Raw genomic sequence first — 15450 nt, forward strand, 5'->3', positions numbered from 1 at the left:
GGTTTTTTTTTTTTTTTTTGCACAGCAAGATGAACTACAATGATGTAAGAATCCAGGTAGCAGGGGATATGCTACCTCAATTTAGGCATGGCCTTGTACAAGCGTATAATGATAGAACGAGTTAGAGATTCATCCAGCTGAGTGACACTAATACCTGGCTCCTCAGGAGCATGACTTGTTACTCACCAAGTCTCCCACCAGTACCTTTCTGAAAAGAAAGCAAAGAAGCTAAGAATGAGCAAATGAGCTGGTCTGATTCAGATCTCCTCCACTCTGTGGTAACTTGGATGATTAATTGCAGCTATTTCTGCTCAACAGGCAGGTAACTGAATAGAAGATCACACATGGGAAATTGTGCTTCCTTTGAAGCCCAAACAGTTGCAAAGTTGCTTTTAAGATCATTTTGCAGTAGTACTAGCCTCAGCCACTTAAAAATTAAGGAATTGACTTGTACATGATCATTTTTTTTTTTTTTTGAGGGAACTTGACGTCTTTCTACTGGCCTTTCATCCTTGAACAGTTTGGATTCGTCTTTTTGAGCTTTTTTTCTGCAACTCTGAAAGCTATAAATTAGTCTTTTATTTTTTGTGTAAGGGAAGCCAAGTTTCTTTTTTAATCCAAGGACTCCCAAAGATGAGGTTTAAAAGTAGATGTAAATACCACAGAAGTTGTGATAAGATTTCTAATACAGGTTTACTCCAGGTTTGTGCTATAATATTGGAATAACACCATTCTGGTTATCTTGATTTTCAATGCTGTGTCAATCTGTGTGCAAATTCAGGCTTCTACACCGTTCCAGGCATACTTGATACTGCCTGATGGCAGAAGGGTGATCACACCAATGTTTCCGAGCCTTGTTTGGCCTGTGCCCAACCCCAGTAAGCCGCAGTTCAATGCCTTGTAACCATGCCTGGCTCCCAAGGATACGGAGTGCTTCATGTTTGACAGAGTAGGTCTGCTAAAGGTGCTCTTCAGCTTGAGCTATGCTGGCACTGATGACTCTTGAATGGTTCTCTCAGACTGAGTTTTTATGATTCTATAGTAAGTGAGTTTGAGAAATGAAGAAGTCATTGAGCAAATAATTTCTATACGGGATTGAATTCCATGTGCTCTCAATTTCTGGTAGAAGTTGCTCCCCTGCTGGTGAAATGTGGCCCACACTCATCTCCTCTTTCCCATCCTTTACCAATATTGCAGGGGGAACTGTTACGAGCTCCCAGGGGGATGACGTTCTGCGCAAAGACTGCAAGTTCCTGCTGCTGGAGAAGGAGAACGCCCCAGCAAAGAAGGAGATGGAGCTCTTGATCATGACAAAGGACAGTGGCAAAGTCTTTAGTGCCTCTACCACTGGGCTTAATGGAGGTAACTTATTTCCTTTGGGACACGTGGATATGCTGAGGGCAGAGAAATTGAGACTGATCATAGGGGGAGTTCAGAGTTCAGGACAAAAACTGACTCAAACCCCTGCAAGCCAAACAAGAAGCTCTGGCAGGCAGTTAGCCTTTGACCGTGACAGCTGCAGTCTAGGTCTAGCTTTTGCATTTGAATCTCCAGAGTGTGCCTTGGAATATTTCGCAAAGCTCAAGAGCCTTGAAAGCAAAAAACAAGATCTGGTTTAAACAGGCAGAGCTATTGTGTCGTCCCAATAAAAAAATATGCATTTTGCCTATGAAAGAAGGTAGGCTTGGTTGAACTTTTAGTGTAAGGTTTTAAAATATATATGGTTTCTGTTCAGGGTCCTTTGTAGAAGACACCTTGAAGAAAGAGAAGCAGGGATTTTCCTCCTCTTATGCTGCAGATACTGGCCTAAAATCAGATGCAAATGGTAAGAGTCTGTCCCTGTGGAAAAGCAATAGAACTTTCTCATTCTGCCTCTATTATTATCCTCCGCTTTCAAGCCCAAACTCCAAGTGTAATCATACAGAGAAAGACTGTTAAAACCTCTTTTACTGCTGTTAAAACAGGAGGGCTGAAATCCGTGCCAACAAGGGACAAAGAAACTTACGCAGGTAAGTGATGCAATTTAGACTTTTCATTGGAAGAAGCACCAAAGCACAACATACAAAAAGGCAGTCATTCTTGAGTGGCATGAGTGATCTCTGTGCAACAACATCAGAGGGAGGGAATGTTCAGGAGGCTACTCTGTTGATAATGAGCAGAGCACATGACAGAGAAATTGGTACCAGTGATTTCATTGTGGATGATTGGGCAGTTGGGATATTTTTCTATTGCTAGAGAAAATCAGATAGCTGACAGTATAGCTGCGTCCTGCTACCAGGACAGATTTATGGGGAGGAGGGGGCTCAGACAGACCATGCTGGCTTTTTCCGTCATTTATGGCTCAAAACTGTACAAAAAATACATCCTAAGGGGATCACTTTTTTTCAGCTGTTATTTTAAAATACACTGAGTGTTGTCCCCTGTTGGAATCCCCATTGGGAATGCTGTTCCCAGCTTCCACAGGGACTAGAATTACACCCACTGTGTGCAGAGAGGGGTGTAAGGATTTTTCACCATAGCCCTTTGTGTAATGAATGGGACCTTGGTGTCCTTATTCTAAGAGGTTCTTGACTCTGAAGTGAAGGAACTCTTCATTAACCAGGAGACTACCCCTTTTCTCTTCCAGAAATACGAAATGGTGATGTGGGGGGTGCAGTTGGATCAGCACCATCGTGGTGTCCCTGTGGTTCCTGTTGCAGTTGGTGGAAATGGCTCCTGGGTTTGCTTCTGGCCTGGTTGCTTCTCCTTGGGTTGCTCTTTGGACTCATTGCTCTGGGTAAGAAATAACTAAGGAACAAAATGTTGAATGGGATAGAAAGACAAACAAAGTGAACTGGCAAAGAGGCCAGGTACTAGAGATATCAAGCCAGAGAACTGAGGAGGAGCACATTCAGCTTGGTGGTGACTGCCACTAAGATACTACAAATGGACAGAAAGAATGGATAAGGAATATAAACCTTTGATGAGAGGTTATATAGTCCTGGGCTGAGTAGGGCAAGAAAACTGACATCTGAGGTCTTACTTCTCAGAGACTAACAGATTACAAAGTTGTGCTTTAAACTCCAGATATCCCTGCCAGAAAAAAAAGATCCAAAGAGCAATCCTGCAAAGCTGAGTGGCCATACCTATCTCACACAGTGTTGCCTTGTCCCTGCTATTAGAAATAGGTATTTCAGACAGGCATCTGTGGCAGCATGTTCCCTAGCATTTTACTTTAACTTTCCAGCGGAAGAAGTGAGAAAGCTGAAATCTCGTGTGGAAAACCTGGAAGAAATCAATGGTGGCCTCCTGACAATTAACCAAGGGAATTCAAAAATAGAAAAGGATGTTTCAAGAGTAGACTTTCTTCATGGTATTTCACCCTCCTCAACCTTCCCTTATGAAAATGAAGAGTCAGTCTGGTTGATGGTGAAGAGCAGACTGAACAAGGAAATAGAACGAGGTGAGCAGAGTTAGTGTCTGTGATGCTGCATGAGACCAGATTATTTAAAGGGGAGTGGGAGGATTTGGTTGCCCAAGGACCTAAAGATCAGGACTTTTAGTGTGCAATGAATGTCAAAAATAGTGCCTTCACCTGTTCTCATGGACAGACTGTGCTGAAGCTCAGCTGACGCTAACACTGGTGGTGCATCTGTTAAAACCATCAGAAAAGGGAGAAGAAAAGAGGTTGTGGACATGCCATCCTGTGCCAGGATGTATCATGTTTGCTGTAGCAAGTTGAGTTTTCGATTTTGAAAGAACAACACATTAAAAATGAACCCACACATTATTTCCCATGCTACTTTTGTCAGCGAGGGAAAGATGATTTACTTATGTTTAGCAGATGATGGAAATAGGTTATGAACAGAGAAGCTTACATTCTCCCAGCTTCAGAAGCTTCATGGATTTGAAAAAGCAAATTTGCTGAGGCAACTTTTCCTACAAAACTATGCTGTGCTGGATAGCCTATGCTGCCTGCAGCCTCAAAATCCGGATAGAAGGATCCTTGTATGTGAAGCAAGTAGCTATTCTGATGTGTAATGCACTCTTAACAGCCCCTTCACTTTCTGTTACAGGATACTTGCGAGGGGAGAGAGGAGAACCTGGTGAGAAAGGTACAGCCATATAGTCCTTCTCTTCTCCTGTCCTATTCCTTGGCACTGGCAATGAACAAATTTGGGGTGGATGTTGCCACAAGGGGCAGTTGGCAGTAAGAAGGATGAAGCTGGTTTATACTAGAACAAAAAGAATCATAGAATTATTTAGGTTGGAACAGACCTTTAAGATCATCAAGTCCAACCATAACCCTAACACTGCCAAGTCCACCACTAGACAATGTCCCTAAGTGCCACATCTACATGTCTTCTAAATACTTCCAGGGATGGTGACTCCACCACTTCCCTGGGCAGGCTGTTCCAATGCTTGATAACCCTTTCAATGAAAAAATTTTTTCCTAATATCCAATCTAAACCTCCCCTGGCACAACCTGAGGCCATTTTCTCTTGTCTTATTGCTTGTTACCTTGGAGAAGAGGCCAACACCCACCTCACTACAACCTCCTTTCAAGTACTTGTAGAGAGCAATAAGGTCTCCCCTGAGCTTCCTTTTGTCTAGGCTAAAAAACCCAAGTTCCTTCAGCCACTCCTCATCATTAGGACTTGTTCTCCAGATCCTTCACCAGCTTTCTTTGGAAAAGAAACTCCACCACCTCAATTTCTTTCTTGTAGTGAGGGGCTCAAAACTGATCATAGTGTTTGAGGTGTGGCATCACCAGTGCCGAGTACAGGGGGACTATAATTTCCTGCTAGAGTGTAAAGCTAGTTTGCTGCTTAAACTGTAGAGAGCCTGATCCCATGCTGAGCTAGTACAGGAGGCCCCATCTTGCATTGTGCCAGTGTGAAAGGCCAGATCCTGTTTGCCACTAGTGGGATGGGTCTGATCCTGCACTGTTCAAGTGTGAATGTTCCTGTTCACCCAAAACTCTTTCATGTTTCATTAAAGCAACTAGAGAAACAAAATGAATAAGTAATTATTGGAAATATCTCCAGGATCTCTCGTAATATTTTTTTTCTCTTTTGTCAGGTGACATGGGAATGCAAGGTCCCAGAGGTGAGTCTGGAGTTACCTGCTTTTTCAGATTGGTAGCCTGCCAGAGAGCCTGGTAGCAAATGGATTTTTCTTGCTCCAGAAGTTAGATAGAGAAGCCCATGCATTCTGTCATTCAGGTATTGTTGTGATGGTTGGGTTTTTTTGCTCTTCTTCTGGGCAAAGACAATTTTAGAATTTACAATAGAAGAGAGAACAGATCTCACTTTGAATCTAGAAACTTCTTTCACCTGGATGAAGGTCAGTCCTGAAGCCAAGCTCTATCTGGTTTAATCACAGAGTGCTTCAGAGGATTTTGCATGGTGTGAATGATTCAATCATTGCATAAATACAAGGGAGCTAATGTGTCATTGCTGGAGATGGTAGAACTTGTAAACATGCTAGGAACATAAACTGCTTTTTATGGAGTATGGAGGGTAAGAAAAGTGACAAACAGGGAAGATCTATTCCCCACTGACTGTGTATTTCTTTCTTTCTGCAGGAGAGCGAGGACTTCCTGGTGTCCCAGGTGGGCAGTAGTACAATTCCTCTTTGAGGGAGGACATTTAGTGGCATCACTGTAGGCAAGAACAGATTTTGCACTGCAAACATAGCTCAAGGTGGTTCTCTGAGGAGTCAACATTTAGCATAGACTAAGTCACTTGATTAATACCTTGGTGCTGAGCTACAGACATAGCTCAGAGACTTGGTTACAAGCAAGACTTCAGCCTGACTTCCACTTAGTTGAACATGCCTAATTTGGGGGGTGTAAAGATCCCAGCCTACCTTAGAGTCCCACAGCTGTGTAAGTACTTGGCCCAACTTCCTTGTGTTCTTATGTGTATTGTGTTCTTCTGAAGAGATCCCTGTTCAAGTACCCATCTTACAAGTAATATAATCTTTACCCCATCTGATTAATCCCTCCAGACTCCAGGTTCTCCAGATTTTCATGTTATTTGCTTTCATGGTACACAGATAAGGACTCTGAACATTTGTTTTGACTTTCTTTCCAGGCATTCCCGGTCCAATTGGGCACCAAGGACCAGAAGGACCGAAAGGACAGAAAGGCAGCATGGGTAAGCATCACTGTCAATGCTGTGAGTCTCTCACAACTGATTGACACATGGCATGGGAATACAGATGCCAGCTTGGTGTGATCATTGCCTTCCTCCATGGAGGTGGCCATGCATCCTCTTGCCCAAGCACCCCCATAAAGACAGCTTTTTTTTACAAGGCATTTGTTTCCTGTAGGTGATCCTGGCATAGAAGGTCCCATGGGACAAAGAGGTCGAGAAGGGCTACCAGGGCCTCGAGGGGAGCCTGGACCACCTGGGTTTGGAGAAAAAGGAGACAGAGGTAAGAACTAAGTGTCCCATTCTTGGATAAAGCAGAGATGGACAACAGCTAGGGTTTGGTCCCAATTTATAAAACACCTCAATGGTAGAATTTGATTTGACTATTCAAATCCAGACTTCATTTCAGACATTTGCCAGCATGGACAAATCTGGCCTGAGGGGTTTTTTTTTTGCCAAACTTACGATGGGTTACAAAAGGACTGTTTTGGTTTGCCAGATCGCACAGTCGTGTTTGAGTTGGCAGAACCAAAAGCACTTAGTGTCAAGGTCATCTTCTTCCCTGTTATCCAAGTCACTAAAGCTGGAAGTTTTGTCTTGCACATCCTAAAGCCCAGAGAGATGGGCTTTTTTTCTTAGACAATGCATGCTTATTTGGCTGTTTTGAACTGACCAGTAGATTATTCATTACCTGCCAGAGAACAATTAACAGGAGATGGGATAATGGAAAAATGGGATCACAGTTGTATTCTACGGTATCTATTCATGCTGTTATTCTGCAGGTGTCATCGGTGAGCCAGGTCCTCCAGGGCCACCTGGTCCCCCAGGTTCTGCTGGCCTTAAAGGTAAATATGAAGATGGACAGAGAGAGCCTAGCAGACTGGTTAGGAGTAAATGAACATTCCAGCCTTTCTGTTTCACTTGTGTTGCACTGCAGTAATTGGAAAGTGAACTAATGGTACTCACTTTAGATAAAATGTACTTTGGTAGGTGCCCATAACCTTTAGAGCAATAAATTCTTGGAGATTTTTAGTGAGAATGGGGATTGGCAGGGAGGTTTCTCAAAATACCAGTCTTTAAGATGTGTGACATTTCCAGCTGTTTTTTCTCTGCTTTCAGTAATAATAAGTTAAACTCCATATCCCTAACAGGCTTCTAACAAAGTTACAGCTCTACAATCCATGTAACTAGGTTAAAAATTGCACTACAAAAACTTAGTCCCACCTGAAGCGCAGATCCCAGCAACTCAGCCGAAAGGGAAGTCTTGCATCTCTTTACCTTACTTTAGGGAAACCCACTTCCTCTGTGTCACAAGAACTAAGTTTTGTAGATTTGTTGTCCTGGTTTTGAGGATGCCAGTGATGCAGATTCTTCTGGTGGCTGGGGGAATTCCAATCTGCTAAACACCTATTGAGTTGTGGATGCTTTTGGGCAAAACCAAAAGAGATTTGTTCATTTTCTAATTGTGGTGTTACTGAAAGAAAATTCATGTTCCTTATTAACAGGTCTGATGGGTTCTCCAGGCCCACAAGGTCCTCCAGGTGAGTGCTGTATTCCTTTGCTATGGCATTTGGAGACTAGAGAAAACAGAAACAGGGTGACAGCTTCTCGTAGTATTTCTTCTTCAGTGATGCATAGTGGTGAGTGGGATGGATTAAACCCCCTATCTCATTTTTCTGCAGGTCCTCCTGGCTTACAGGGATTTAGAGGAGAAGCAGGTCTCCCAGGTGCTAAAGGTAAGCTTCTCTTACCCTCAGCAATTAGAGCAGCATTAGCTGATGTGCTTTTCTAGCACTGCTCTGAGTAGCAGACTTGGTCTGAGCATGTAGTGTTTTGATGCTAGGGGCAAAGAAGAGCATAAGATTAAGGAAAGGGGAGGATGAACTAGACTTAGTCAGTAATGGCAAGCACATATTGAGAAATACAAGAGACATAGAGGTAATAGAGCGGTCTAGGTGAGGAAACATGGTTAGATGGATGGAGCTATATTGAAGGAATTTCCAGTTTGAATTTTCCTGATATTAGAGTACCTGTATGTCCCCTATAATTTGTCCTGATGAATGAAATTCCTTTCCCTTCTGACTTGTTATTACTATTCTTCCATCATCCATACATCTTTCAGGTGAGAAAGGAGCCACTGGAGCCCCTGGACCCAAAGGTATGTTGATCAATTAAATATCTTTTTTGGATATTTTCTTTAGATTCCTTTAGATATGGACACTGCCTGTGGGCATTAACTCTATTCTTCTTTGGCTTTTTCTTCTGTGCTCTTGTCAGAAAGCAAACTTTATTTTCTCTGACGAAAACATTTTACAATGAAACAGTCTCACAGAATTGTTCTCTTTTTTGTACTACAGGTGATCAGGGTGAGAAGGGTTCTCGTGGACTGACAGGTCAGTGGATTGTTTTCCTGGAGTAACAGCCTATCTAACATACGTGTGTATTATGTGAGTTTTCAAATAACAGTATAGCTCAGCCAATCCCAGTTAGCTTTCTGAAGAAGTATAATGATGTTATTGGTTTTATATATATATTGGTTGTATAGTTTTATTTTTGCACCATGTTTTAAACATATAGATCCCATTCCTGATTCTAGTAATCTTGGTAGGAATCTTTGTGTTTAGCTTTAGGGAAATTCTCCCTCATATGCCCTGTATTCACTTCTCTTGAGCTTTTTAAATAGCCAGAGACAGTCATGAATCATGAGGCCTAAACATCCTGTGAATGCTGTTTTTCAATTGCAAAGCACCAAATATTGCTGACAGTCATAAATTGTGTCTTCACCAAGATTTCTTTGATTAATTTTCATGCCATTTAACTACAGGTGAACAAGGCTTAAGAGGAATGCCTGGTCCCCCAGGAGAGCCAGGGGCTAAAGGACCTGCAGGTGGGTAACAGAAAACAGCTGGTTTTGTATGTGGGGCAATGTCATTTCCACCCAGAGTGTCTTTCTATGAGCACAGACAAAAAAAAAAAACATGGGTGTAGAATCATACTGGTTGTGATCCTAGGTCTTTTCTCTAGATAGCTAAGATTAGTCTGTATACTCAGAAAAGATGTCCTACAGTTAAGTTTCAAGTTACCTTTTTCTGGATCTTCAGTAACTGCAGCCAGGGTCTCTTTCAGATGCAATATGATGAAGAGTCACTACCTTGTGTTTAGGGCTGTGCTCCACTTAGTAGGACAGGGCAACTGTGGTACTGTTTCAGTGGTCCCTAACAATCTCTTTTCTTTGGACAGGACAAGCTGGCCGTGATGGACAGCCAGGTGAAAAAGGTAAAGGATTGCTTTGAGGTAGAAGTACAGGTACTTTCTGGTTTGGCAAGAGGTTGATGTGCAAAAGGGGTGGGAGAAGATTGCAGCAGATTCGTGTTCTGGGATCTTGCTGTCTCAGAAGAACTGTAGAGACACCATTTAAGCATGGAACTGAGACATATAATGGAGCTGGTTGTACACTTGTGACAGAGTTGTTTTCACCTTAGAATTCTTCTGTCATTGATGTTCACCTCCCAGACGCTGATGCTGTAACTGGCCAGTTGGCTATGAGGATACAATAGGTAGAAAGAGCTGCAGCACAGCTGGTGACCAAGCTTGAATGGATTAGTAGATGATAAGTCAGTGACTTCTGGCTTTTTAATGGTGATTATGTCCCTAGGTGAACCAGGTCTTATGGGAATGCCAGGAGCCCGAGGCCCTCCAGGACCCTCTGGAGATGCAGGACAGCCAGGTAAAAGCATACAGGGACCAAAAATACTTTTTGCTCAGAAAGTAACAGGATGTCTTTGTCAACAATTTCCATTCTTAATTTGAAGTTAAGGCTGGCAGAGGATCTACGTACTGTAAGACGGTGATGAAAGGAAAACACACAGGGAATCTAGACCCTTTGTGGTCTCAGGATTGCACAATAGTGCAAACCACAACATCAGATGCTATGATCCAACATTCAGTTTACATAGCAGGTGCTAGGCCAGTTTATACCACTTGTGGGCTGTATGTTGTAATTTTAAGTAAATGTCATCTTTTTCTCCCTGTCTGTCCTTTCCCATCTGAAATTTGTTTAGACATCTTAGAATTTTTGGCTTTTTCTTCCAGGTCTCACAGGACCCCAAGGACCACCAGGTAGATTTTTCCACCATTTTATCAATGACACACTTTTATATGGGCTCAGAAACCCCTTGTGATTTTCCCTTCTTGCTGCTTGGGGCTTCCAAAGTGATATCCCAAGGTTTCTGCACCTCCCTTGGCTTTTGAGGCAGGTTTTGTGGTTGGTGTGTAATTTTTGAGGAATGCAGAACCTTGGAGTGTTTAAACATTTGCATCTTCCTACAACATATTTTGCAACCAATAACACGTTTCAGTTCACTGTGCATCACTGAAAAGTCCTGCTAATCGGTAGCAGAAACAGAGGGGAGAGGATTTAGCAATAGAGGTGGAAACACAAGATGTGACTGCAAGCAGAGGTGGTTTGGGAGGCAAGTCACCAGGGAATTTATCCAGGAGCCTCAGGACAGGGAGCAGTACCTGGAAGATGCCACTGGTAAATCAGTGCCATCATCCAGGGAGCAGTGGGTGTGGGGAAGCCCTTAACTACGCCCAGGGACACTACCAGCTCAGTCTGCAGTTCACTGTGAATGCCTCCATTTGCTGGCAGGGAACCTGCTTATAAATGCTGAAAGCCAGGGGCTTGAGTAGAGAGTTCTATAAGTGAAACTCAACTGAGGCGCCTGGAAAAAATAGAACAAACAATATTTGTAGTAACCATTTTAAATTGTTATCTACCTCATATCAGGACTTCCAGGCAATCCAGGCCGACCAGGGGCTAAAGGTGAGTTTTGTTTCTTCCCTAATACTAATTTTCTCTCTAAGCACTTCATTTTAGGGATGATTATCTGCTCTGCTGACCAGTCCCTGAATCAACAGTGGCATCTAGTGGCTTTAGAAAGGGAAGGTTTGAGAAACAGATGGTAGCCAAAGCCTCCTTGAGCATACACGACAGGCAGGGCGTCTGCTGAGACACTCAGCATGACAATTCTCCACTCTCCACTGAGAAAACCTCATTCTGCCCTGAGCAGTTGAGTATGATGCCTGGTGACTTCAACAGAAGCTGTGTGCCTGCCTCAGATAAATCAAGGCCTATGCCTGTTCTGGCAGATGTAGTGCTTGGAAAGCTGATCAGAAGATTTATCAGGATTACCTGAACTCGGGTGCTTCTCCCATGACCTTCTAGTGCTATGACTTCTCAGACAAGAGGTCCAGGGCAAAGAGAACAGAAATCACATATTTAGTTAGACAATGTCATTGAGCTGGTGACAAATCTTTCCCAAAAAAGAAGTTCATATTTTGTCTCTTTCTTTCTATAGGAGAACCTGGAGCTCCAGGAAAAGTCATAAGTGCAGGTATGTAGTGCTGTGGGAGCTCATCTGCTTTTGGAGAGTTTTCTCTGTTTTTTGTTGTGCCTCCTAAATTCATCTCAACTGTGTGTCAGACCTGTACTGGGACTCCCTGTGTTGGGAGAATACATATGCTATAGAAGTGTGATTTCTTAAGGATAGGTTTGTTACACGTTCACTAGATGTGTGTATGTATGTGTATGAGTGCAAATGTATGTGTTTCTGTTTCAGAGGGTTCGTCAACTATTGCTCTGCCGGGCCCACCAGGTCCCCCAGGTCCAGTTGGCCCCCCTGGACCCCCAGGTGTTCCAGGTGAGGAAAGTGCTCCTCTGCTGTGTTTTTCGCAGGCAGCTTGCATTGCTGTGCATCCAGTTCTTCTTTTAATGTGTGTTGTTTATTGTCTCTGCCAGGCTTCCCTGTCTGGGAGGCAAAATTGCTCAGGCGGTCTAGATACTCATGGTCATTGTCTCTGCCAGGCTGCCCTGTCTGGGAGGCAAGATTGCTCAGGCGGTCTAGATACTCATGGTCCTCACCCTTCCCTGCAGAAAGACCAAGTTCTCAGGCTGAGTTAGGGAGGCAGCAGCCTCGAGGGAGAAATAGGATATGATCACAGGGTGGCAGGACAGAAGGGAGGGCTGAGAAGATGGAGAAACTGGGAACACTGTTGTCCTTTGATCTGATGAGTACGAAGTAGCAATAGGTCAAATCCAGCGAGTGGAATCAAGTTCTTTTGCCTCTCAGGAAAGCAGGCTTGTGTCTCGTCCGTCTTCTGGCACTGTTACTGAAATCAGGAAGTGCTTGTTTTCCAGTCTTAGCTTTGAACTCAAGACAGCAGAAGTCCTACGTGAGCATCTACAAATCTTTCACACAAACACACACACAGAGACTCCAGCTATGCACGAGCTTGGTCCTCAGACTTCTCTGTCCCAGGAAAGACACCACCCTCCAGCACGCTGGTGTCAGGCAGCAGAGTTCCTGAGCCCTGGTTCTCATGGCGTTTCTGTGCCTCTCCTAGCTGCGTAGCTGGAGCTAGTCCTGAAGCTGGTTTGGTAGGACTAGCCTCGATTTGCAGCAGGGAATGCGAGAGGAGGGTTGGGCCTATTGCATTTCTGTTGTGGTCAGTGACATTCTGGTTGTTTCCCCAGCCTAAGAGGCACCAAGCACTTTAGTTGCTACGTGATGGAAAATAAGCTTTTCTTCAAGGCTTCAAGTAATACATGGGACACTGATGAATTCATACCCCGTAGCAATTCCATTTACTTGTGTAGACAAGTACATTATTTGATAGTCTCAGTTCTTATAAAAGACCTATTGATTCTTTCCTGCTACTGTAAAATACAAGCAGGGAAATCTAATGCAATCTGTTTTATTTTTTTTTCCTTTGAAACCAGGTCCTGTCGGACCAGCAGGTCTCCCTGGGCAGCAAGGTACCATTCTCCATTAGCTTTGATTCTGCTTTTTAAGAGAACTGAATTTATTAGTTTTCCTTTGTTTCTAATTCTCTCAGCCCTTGGCACAATCTCTCTCCCTTTTGTTTGCAGATTTCTTCCTTTCAGTTCATTTTGCTGCATTATGTGGCTTAATTAATCTTGCAAAAAATTTCTATTCATTTTTTTCTTTCCCATGGGAAGAAGGGGGGTGGTAAGAGCTAGTGGGATGTGGTTGCTGCAACTGTCTTTTTTTTTTATTTTTATGTTATTTTGTTCTGGAGCCTGTTTTTTGTAAGGCACTTCTCAAGTGTGGGAGGGGATATAGCCTAGCTGCATACCTCCTGCCATTTTGAAATGTAGGAGGACAAACTAGAGCCAAATTGGGAATAATGTCACTATGAAACCACGGCCACTTGGACTGGCATCTGTTTGGAAGGGCCTGAACAGACCTGACTCCTAAGAACCTTTCTTAGCAGATTTTCTATGATCCTGTCAGGGCAAATTGTGCAGTAATTTCCACATTTGAATACAGTGTCCCTCAGCCGGGGACTGAGTTCATGCTCCCAGTTCACGTAAGCAAAGTCTGAACCTGTTGTCGAGGAGGTGAGGAGTGGGTACAAAATGTCACCCTCTCTCTGTTAAATAATTAACTTTCTCTTTTTTTTTTTCTTGAAAAAGGTCCACGAGGTGAGAAGGGATCCCCAGGTGAAGCTGTGATAGAAACTATCAAAACAGAAGTCTCATCATTAGCATCTCAAAGTAAGTGGGCCTGTCTTTCCACTCCTTTGCTTGGAGAGGTGTCAGAGGCCTCAAAGCCTGCTCACAACTAACAGGAGATGCCGCTACCTCTTTCCCCTAAATGTGACAAATAGCAATTGTATGCGTGTATGTTTGGTGGTGGGACAGCAATGCCAGCTACTTCTTCTGCTCTTGTTCTCATCTGTGCATCCCAAAATGCTTTCAAAAGGAGGTAGATGGCACCAGACCCGTGTCACAGAGAGGAAAGCTAAGAAATGGTGACTGGTGAGCAGTCCTCAACAGCAGAGATGGTCACAGAGCTGTGAGGTTTCAGTCTGGTGTTTTAGCCACTGTGTTTGCATGGGGCAGTTCCCTATGTAAATATGAACACAGGGCCATCCGTAAGAGAACCAGTTTGAAAAGGCACATTAATCTAAGCAGCAGAAATAAAAATCTCTGTGAATTAGAGGACAAATTCACAGGAGAGCAAATGCTATTTTAAGATGAAAATAAGTGGAGCAGAACAGAATGGTTTAGCAGCATCCCAAGAAATGCGTTTGCTTTTTCTGTGCAATACTAGATGTGTGGTGTGCTTACAGTCAGTATTCCTAGGATCTGGGACCTCTGCAAGTGTGCAGGAGAGGCAAGGCAGGGGAGGGCATAAAATCATAAATGGTCCTTGCCTGATCATCATCTGAATGGGGACATGATCCAGACCATGCTTCAGTACTGTGCCAGCCCCCATTCAGGAGTCTTGGGTCTCAGCATCACTGAACATTGAGTTTGTCCCTCAGCTTAGAGGTGAGGATACATCTCCAATCAAGATAACACAGTGCAGCTACTTGTTAAATAATGGCTGTGTAATGTTCTCCTCCCAAAACTTGCCCCTTGTTGAAGGAATCTTTCCTCTCCTTGAAAGTTCTTTCCCTCCTTTTCTAGCCTTTGAGTTCTTTGCTCTTTCAACCATTACTCTCCAGAGAGGTGTCCTCCCTGTTTCCAAAATGCTGCCATCCTGCTCAGCACTGTATTTTGCTTCATGTCCTAACCTGCATGCTAGCAACCAAACATGTCTCTCTTCTCCCCTCTCTGCCTCAGCTTTGGCTTAGGTCGCTTAGGTCACATAGGTCCTGCCTTAGTCCACTTTTGACTGTAAGAGCTTCTAACAGCAACTTAACGATGGTGTTGCCATAGCAGCAGTAGCTCCATAGCAACAATTTTGTGTTTTTTGTGTGCGTTTCATTTGCACAGTGCTGGCAGATGTACAAGGGCGAGCAGGACCACCAGGTCCCCCTGGACCACCAGGTACGTAATACAGCAGAGCTCAGTACGTAAACAGGGGGATGCTAACACACATGGCATGTTTCTGGGCCATGCAGTTTGCTAAGTAAATGTGCTATAATACCTCTGTTTCTTTCTTCATCAGGTGAATCTGTGCAGGGACCCCCTGGACCTCGTGGTCCCCCAGGTAAGAGCTTGTTTCTCTGAAACAAACCTGGAAAGTGGGAGGTTTTTCCGCTGCCTCTGTTCTGTGCTTTGTAGTATCCCAGATGCAATCTTGGACCTGGTGGAAGTTAGTAGGGCTAACTTTGCTGGAAGCAGAATTTCACATAGTGGGTTCCTGCTAGCACAATTTCACTGCAATATAGTTTCACAGCAGCAAGATGCTGCCCAAGAGAAGAGATTTGCTTTGTGAGAGGTTTGCTAGCCAAAGTAGTGATTCATACAAGCCATACTTTTTTGGAACACACTCGACAT

At 43.6% G+C, this 15450-nt stretch overlaps 1 protein-coding gene across 1 annotated transcript in view; it reads left to right on the forward strand.

Annotated features, from left to right (window-relative positions):
* The window catches only part of COL17A1 (collagen, type XVII, alpha 1), a 36963-nt gene that overhangs the window by 10975 nt on the left and 10538 nt on the right, over positions 1–15450 (forward strand). The window contains exons 12-37 of the mRNA XM_010076348.1: positions 1198–1362; positions 1736–1825; positions 1965–2009; positions 2627–2776; positions 3227–3442; positions 4056–4094; positions 5062–5088; positions 5567–5593; positions 6078–6140; positions 6316–6420; positions 6920–6982; positions 7643–7678; positions 7820–7873; positions 8260–8295; positions 8495–8530; positions 8962–9024; positions 9378–9413; positions 9793–9864; positions 10230–10256; positions 10927–10962; positions 11498–11533; positions 11759–11839; positions 12919–12954; positions 13636–13716; positions 14944–14997; positions 15119–15160. Coding sequence (XP_010074650.1) covers positions 1198–1362; positions 1736–1825; positions 1965–2009; positions 2627–2776; positions 3227–3442; positions 4056–4094; positions 5062–5088; positions 5567–5593; positions 6078–6140; positions 6316–6420; positions 6920–6982; positions 7643–7678; positions 7820–7873; positions 8260–8295; positions 8495–8530; positions 8962–9024; positions 9378–9413; positions 9793–9864; positions 10230–10256; positions 10927–10962; positions 11498–11533; positions 11759–11839; positions 12919–12954; positions 13636–13716; positions 14944–14997; positions 15119–15160 — 1716 coding nt within the window. The remainder of the gene's footprint in view (positions 1–1197; positions 1363–1735; positions 1826–1964; positions 2010–2626; positions 2777–3226; positions 3443–4055; positions 4095–5061; positions 5089–5566; positions 5594–6077; positions 6141–6315; positions 6421–6919; positions 6983–7642; positions 7679–7819; positions 7874–8259; positions 8296–8494; positions 8531–8961; positions 9025–9377; positions 9414–9792; positions 9865–10229; positions 10257–10926; positions 10963–11497; positions 11534–11758; positions 11840–12918; positions 12955–13635; positions 13717–14943; positions 14998–15118; positions 15161–15450) is intronic.

Source organism: Pterocles gutturalis, unplaced genomic scaffold, assembly GCF_000699245.1.
Source record: "Pterocles gutturalis isolate BGI_N339 unplaced genomic scaffold, ASM69924v1 scaffold45051, whole genome shotgun sequence".
In the NCBI taxonomy this organism is placed as follows: domain Eukaryota; kingdom Metazoa; phylum Chordata; class Aves; order Pterocliformes; family Pteroclidae; genus Pterocles; species Pterocles gutturalis.